At 45.1% G+C, this 7,500-nt stretch overlaps 1 protein-coding gene across 2 annotated transcripts in view; it reads left to right on the top strand.

Annotated features, from left to right (window-relative positions):
* The window catches only part of dock1 (dedicator of cytokinesis 1), a 537,727-nt gene that overhangs the window by 520,624 nt on the left and 9,603 nt on the right, over positions 1-7,500 (top strand). For both annotated transcript variants that reach the window (XM_061907548.1, XM_061907547.1), the window contains exons 48-50: positions 3,059-3,201; positions 3,288-3,486; positions 6,865-7,048. In XM_061907548.1, coding sequence (XP_061763532.1) covers positions 3,059-3,201; positions 3,288-3,486; positions 6,865-7,048 — 526 coding nt within the window. The remainder of the gene's footprint in view (positions 1-3,058; positions 3,202-3,287; positions 3,487-6,864; positions 7,049-7,500) is intronic.

Genomic DNA, 7,500 nt, shown 5'->3' with positions numbered 1-7,500 from the left:
TTCCACGCTTTTTTTTTTTTTTTTTCCCGAATGATTTCTTTTCCAGCTGCTAACGTGCTTATGTAAAGTCGCTGACAGTCAAGCGCTGACTAAATATAGACTCTTCAAAGCGTCTCTTCATGTTCTCCAGAGTGGCGTGTATAAATAGATAAAATAATGAATAAAAATGTGCTTTTTCCTTTTTTTTTTAAGGTGACTGAATCAAACTGCATCCCTTATAAGAAGGCTTTGATGTAAATTTGTAGATAAAAAGTAATACTAAATGCTGAATAGAAAAGTGATGGGTTATAAGGCGCACTGTTGAGTTTTGAGGAGAAAAAAATTATTTTAAGTCCGGAAATTACAATAATATAATGAATATTATTGGAAATTAAGAGTATGTTTACTTCAGTGACGACCTCCTTAAAGTTTTGTTATCAATCAGAAATATAAAGCAACTAAAATGTGCCAATCATCGACAAGTTTGGAGAGATTGTTTTGCATTATTCCCATCATGCATTGCAGGGTATTTGAATGGTTGTCATTTTAATTAAGTGTTGTGCTTGGTTGTTGTTTATAACATCCACAAAATTCAGTGAGCAGGTTAAGTGTGACCATGTGTGTTGACTTTTTCGTATGTCATGACCCGCTACTTGGATCATGTCATATTCTGTTTTTGTTCCGTCTTTGTATCACATCCTGTTTAGTATTGGTCTTCCTTAGTTCCTGGTGGCACTTCCTGTTTGTTTCCGTTGCCCTAGTCACGTATTAGTGTCATCTGCATCTTGTTTTTTTACGCACACCTGCCTTGTGATTACCTTCCCGTATTTAAGCCAGCCTTCTTTTTTCATTCCTTCTCGCAGTTTAGTTTGTATTCGATGCAACAGGTGACGTCGCTGACTCCCCCTTGTGGTAAAAGCCTTTTGTACTTGTTAGCTTCCATTCTATTTGGGGTGGCATGGCGTAGTGGGTAGAGCGGCCGTGCCAGAAACCTGAGGGTTGCAGGTTCGCTTCCCACCTATTGACATCCAAATCGCTGCCGTAGTGTCCTTGGGCAGGACACTTCACCCTTTGCCCCCGGTGCCGCTCACACCGGTGAATGAATGATGAATGAATGATTGGTGGTGGTCGGATGGGCCGTAGGCGCAAACTGGCAGCCACGCTTCCGTCAGTCTACCCCAGGGCAGCTGTGGCTACAGATGTACTGTAGCTTACCACCACCAGGTGTGAATGAATGATGGGTTCCCACTTCTCTGTGAGCGCTTTGAGTATCTAACAATAGAAAAGCGCGATATAAATCTAAACCATTATTATTATTCCGTAGCTTGTCCCTAGCTCACATGCTAGCGCTTTTTGTTCTTTCTAGCTCCCATGCTAGTTCTGTTTGTTTTATCACTAGTGCCTTGTGCAAGTGTTTGTGTTCTTAGTTTGTTCTTTAGTATAAATAAATCATCATTTCTTACCTTCACGCTGTGTCTTATCCGACTGCATCAACGAGAGAACGCACCCGCATCACCACAAAGCGTCACATCGCATAGTTCGTATACTATAGCAAATTTCTCCATAAGAAATGATAAATGGGTTGTACTTGTATAGCGCTTTTCTACCTTCAAGGTACTCAAAGCGCTTTGACACTACTTCCACATTTACCCATTCACACACACATTCACACACTGATGGAGGGAGCTCCCATGCAAGGCGCCAACCAGCTCACATCAGGAGCAAGGGTGAAGTGTCTTGCTCAAGGACACAACGGACGTGACGAGGTTGGTACTAGGTGGGATTTGAACCAGGCACACTCGGGTTGCGCACGGCCACTCTTCCACTGCGCCACGCCGTCCGAACCAATATAAGTATGAATAATGAGTTTCAGCCTCGACAAAAGTCCATATTTTAGTGAAGGTTTGTACACTTTGAACACAAATACAAAGTGCTAAACAGTACTGGATATCAAACAAAAAAGCAAAACAAACAGGTGATGGATCAATTTTCCATTTATTAACAAGCCAAAACAACAACAAGAAGTTGCTCTGCCAATGTGCGCAAACACCCTTTGGGGCCCTCACAAACAATCAGCAATCACAAAAATCTGTAGCCTCCTCAGACCCGAACTCTTGTATGACATGAATGTTTTTTTAATGTATCTTGACTATTTTGGCTCATTGAAAGTTGCCATATAAACTTTTGGATGTGTTTTCAGCCATCTGAAAGTAAGTATTTGGGCAATCATTCAAAGCTCTCTCTGATGGAAAGAGGTTTTGGCGCAAAATCTCACGATACATGGCCCCATTCGTTCTTTCCTTTACACGGATGAATCAATCGTCCTGTCCCCTTAGCAGAAAAACAGCCCCAAAGCATGATGTTTCCACCCCCATGCTTCACAGTAGGTATGGTGTTCTTGGGATGCAACTCAGTATTCTTCTTCCTCCAAACACGACCAGTTGAGTTTATACCGAAATGGATACATGGATGATACAGCAGAGGATTGGGAGAATTTTTTTGTATAAACTCAACTGGTCGTGTTTGGAGGAAGAAGAATACTGAGTTGCATCCCAAGAACACCATACCTACTGTGAAGCATGGGGGTGGAAACATCATGCTTTAGGGCTGTTTTTCTGCTAAGGGGACAGGACGATTGATCCGTGTTAAGGAAAGAATGAATGGGGCCATGTATCGTGAGATTTTGAGCCAAAACCTCCTTCCATCAGTGAGAATGGTTGACCAAATACTTATTTTCCACCATATTTTACAAATAAATTATTTAAAATTCCTACAATGTGAATTCCTGTATTTTTTTTCCACATTCTGTCTCTCACAGTTGAAGTGTACCTATGATGAACATTACAGAACTCTGTCATCATTTTAAGTGGGAAAACTTGCACAAACGGTGGCTGACTAAATACTTTTTTGCCCAACTGTACTGGACTTTACCTAAAAGTTTGTAAATTGAGACACGTTGGTAAATCAAGATTCCACTGTAACTTCAAAAAGTATCACTTTATAAAATGATTTCATAACTATAGTAATTTGTAGTATTTTTTTAAATTACTTTCTTGCATTTTTTTTTAACTTTTCACAGCCACCGGCAGATGAACGTCGGGGGTCCCGGCCACACTCCATGGTGCGCTCCTTCACCATGCCCTCCTCCCAGAGGCCGCTCTCGGTGGCCTCGGTCACCTCGGTCTCTTCAGACAACCCCCCCTCCAGGCCCAGCTCGGACGGGTAACACCCGCCGTCGTTATCGGGCGGCTAACATTTCCACAATTCCCGTCAAAAGTGTGGCATCTCTGACTGCTTTCTGTCCTCAGCTTCGCCATGGAGCCCCTTCTTCCAAAGAAGCTGCACACCAAGTCTCAGGACAAGCTGGACCGCGACGAGCCCGAGCGGGAGCGGCGGGACAAGAAGAAGGAGAAGAGGAACAGCAAACACCAGGAGATCTTCGACAAGGAGATGAAGACCACCGAGATCCATCTGCAGCCTGCTGAGGCCGTCATACTCTCAGAGACGGTACTTTTCACCATTTCTTTTCATCGCCATTATACATCTGGTCTCCAAAAACATCATGTAGACACTTAATCTGATGTCCAAAACATAATGTAAACCCCGCAAATATTTTTATCCCGCCGAAAATATCATCTATCGTCCCAAAAATCATCGAGGCCTACCAAAATCATTATCTATCCCCCTCAAAAAAAATGTCATCAAGGCCCCGAAAAACATAACCCATCCATCATCTTCCGCTTATCTGAGGTCGGGTCGCGGGGGCAACAGCCTAAGCAGAGAAACCCAGACTTCCCTCTCCCCAGCCACTTCGTCTAGCTCTTCCCGGGGGATCCCGAGGCGTTCCCAGGCCAGCCGGGAGACATAGTCTTCCCAACGTGTCCTGGGTCTTCCCCGTGGCCTCCTACCGGTTGGACGTGCCCTAAACACCTCCCTAGGGAGGCGGTCGGGTGGCATCCTGACCAGATGCCCGAACCACCTCATCTGGCTCCTCTCCATGTGGAGGAGCAGCGGCTTTACTTTGAGTTCCTCCCGGATGGCAGAGCTTCTCACCCTATCTCTAAGGGAGAGACCTGAACTCATTTGGGCCGCTTGTACCCGTGATCTTATCCTTTCGGTCATGACCCAAAGCTCATGACCATAGGTGAGGATGGGAACATAGATCGACCGGTAAATTGAGAGCTTTGCCTTCCGGCTCAGCTCCTTCTTCACCACAACGGATCGGTACAACGTCCGCATTACTGAAGACGCCGCACCGATCCGCCTGTCGATCTCACGATCCACTCTTTCCTCACTCGTGAACAAGACTCCTAGGTACTTGAACTCCTCCACTTGGGGCAGGGTCTCCTCCCCAACCCGGAGATGGCGTTCCACCCTTTTCCGGGCGAGAACCATGGACTCGGACTTGGAGGTGCTGATTCTCATTCCGGTCGCTTCACACTCGGCTGCGAACCGATCCAGCGAGAGCTGAAGATCCCGGTCAGATGAAGCCATCAGGACCACATCGTCTGCAAAAAGCAGAGACCTAATCCTGCGGTCACCAAACCGGAACCCCTCAACGCCTTGACTGCGCCTAGAAATTCTGTCCATAAAAGTTATAAACAGAATCGGTGACAAAGGACAGCCTTGGCGGAGTCCAACCCTCACTGGAAATGTGTCCGACTTACTGCCGGCAATGCGGACCAAGCTCTGACACTGATCACACAGGGAGCGGACCGCCACAATAAGACAGTCCGGTACCCCATACTCTCTGAGCACTCCCCACAGGACTTCCCGAGGGACACGGTCCAATGCCTTCTCCAAGTCCACAAAGCACATGTAGACTGGTTGGGCAAACTCCCATGCACCCTCAAGAACCCCGTCGAGAGTATAGAGCTGGTCCACAGTTCCACGACCAGGACGAAAACCACACTGTTCCTCCTGGATCCGAGGTTCGACTATCCTGCGTAGCCTCCTCTCCAGTACACCTGAATAAACCTTACCGGGAAGGCTGAGGAGTGTGATCCCAAGATAGTTGGAACACACCCTCTGGTCCCCCTTCTTAAAGAGAGGAACCACCACCCCGGTCTGCCAATCCAGAGGTACCGCCCCCGATGTCCACGCGATGCTGCAGAGTCTTGTCAACCAAGACAGCCCCACAGCATCCAGAGCCTTACGGAACTCCGGGCGGATCTCATCCACCCCTGGGGCCTTGCCACCGAGGAACTTTTTAACTACCTTAGCCCCAGAAATAAAACATAACCTAGTCCTCCAAAAAACCATTAGTCCCCCAAAATGTGTCGTCTTTCTCCGAAAAAAAAATCACCCAAAACTAGAGATGTTCGATAATATCGTCCGTCTGATATTATCGGCCGATAAATGCTTTAAAATGTAATATCGGAAATTATCGGTATCGCTTTCCAAATGTAAAATTTATGACTTTTTAAAACGCTGTACAAAGTGGTACACGGACGTAGGGAGAATTTGATGCCACCAACACGTGATAAAGAAGTTGGGAAAGGTGGCAGTAAATACTGATAAAGTTGAGGAATGCTCATCAAACACTTATTTGGAACATCCCAGAGGTGTGCAGGCTAATTGGGAACAGGTGGGTGCCATGATTGGGTATAAAAACAGCTTCCCAAAAAATGCTCAGTCTTTCACAAGAAAGGATGGGGCGAGGTACACCCCTTTGTCCACAAAGGGGTGTACCTCGCCCCATATCTTGGGCACTAATGTGTCGATAACAGTCTGGATGGTTCGCTTACCCTTTGGTCCGGATGACACGATGTCGAATATTTCCAAAAACAATTTGAAATGTGGACTCGTCAGACCACAGAACACTTTTCCACTTTGCATCAGTCCATCTTAGATGATCTCGGGGCCCAGAGAAGCCGGCGGCGTTTCTGGATGTTGTTGATAAATGGCTTTCGCTTTGCATAATAGAGATTTAACTTGCACTTACAGATGTAGCGACCAACTGTATTTAGTGACAGTGGTTTTCTGAAGTGTTCCTGAGCCCATGTGGTGATATCCTTTAGAGATTGATGTTGGTTTTTGATACAGTGCTGTCTGAGGGATCAAAGGTCTCCAGATTCTCTGAACCTTTTGATGATATTATGGACCGTAGATGTGGAAATCACAATTTTTTTTGCATTTGCACTTTGAGAAACATTGTTTTTAAACTATTTGACAATTTGCTCACGCAGTTGTGGACAAAGGGGTGTACCTCGCCCCATCCTTTCTTGTGAAAGACTGAGCATTTTTTTGGGACGCTGTTTTTATACCCGATCATGGCACCCACCTGTTCCCAATTAGCCTGCACACCTGTGGGATGTTCCAAATAAGTGTTTGATGAGCATTCCTCAACTTTATCAGTATTCACCTTTCCCAACTTGTGTATCAGTTTGAACATCAAATATGTTGTGTTTGTAGCATATTCAACTGAAAATGGGTTGAAAATGATTTGCTAATAATTTTATTCCGTTTATATTTACATCAAACACAATTTCCCAACTCATGGAAACGGGGTTTGTAGTTAAAGTACAGTGTTTTGTTTTCGTATATTCGAACACAGTGTTACTGTTCAAACTGTGTGTGGCCAAAAATTGTAAATATACTTGTTAAATAAAACCTCTGTTTTGTCTTTAGTGACTATTTAGGCCTACTACGCCATTGTATTTTAATGTAGATCATTATGGTGGTACTTGGAGAGCCAAGTTCTTTCCGAGGTGGTACTCGGTGAAAAAAAGTTTAAGAACCTCGGATCTATTTCCCCTCTCAAAAACAATGTAGTTCCCCATCTGGTTCCCCCCAAAAAAATGTCATCAAGTCTGTCAAAAGTCCTCCGAAGAACATCACCAAGCTCCAAAATCAGCCTGTTATTGACTTATTGATTGTTCACAGATCAGCCCTCTGAGGCCTCAGAGACCCAGAAGTCAAGTCCTCAACCAGCTGGGCGGAGACCGCCGCCTCTCCGTGTCCCCCGGGCCTCCTTCCTCGCCGTCCAACTCCTCTTCCTCCTCCTCGCCGGCACCCCCGCCCATCACGCCAAGGAGCAAGCTGTCCTTCAGTCTGCACACGGTCTCCAGTAAGAATGAAAGAGTAATATTAGCAGTCTTCACGTGCGGTCGTCTTGCAGTGCGTCCGGAAAGTTTTCACAGCGCTTCGCTTTTTCCCCGCATTTTTGTTACGTTGCAGCCTTATTCCAAAATTCATTTTCGTCCTCAAAATTCTGCAGACAATGACAAGGTGAAAAGACGTATATATTTTATTTTGAAAATGAATTAAAAATGTAAAATCACATGCACATAACTATTCTCAATGCTTTGTTGTGCCAAACTTGTGGGGTTGTATTGAAAAAGACTTGAGGCTGTAATTAATGCCAAAGGTGCATCAACAAAGGCTGTAATTCAGGGGTCCCCAAACTTTTTGACTTGGGGGGTGCCCGATTGGAAAATGCATTTTTAGACAAAATAAATGGGTTGTACTTGTATAGCGCTTTTCTACCTTCAAGATACTCAAAGCGCTTTGACACTACTT

Source organism: Nerophis ophidion, linkage group LG08 (assembly GCF_033978795.1).
Source record: "Nerophis ophidion isolate RoL-2023_Sa linkage group LG08, RoL_Noph_v1.0, whole genome shotgun sequence".
In the NCBI taxonomy this organism is placed as follows: domain Eukaryota; kingdom Metazoa; phylum Chordata; class Actinopteri; order Syngnathiformes; family Syngnathidae; genus Nerophis; species Nerophis ophidion.
Note: the sequence above shows the minus strand (reverse complement) of the source record. Positions and strands in the feature narration are given on the sequence as shown.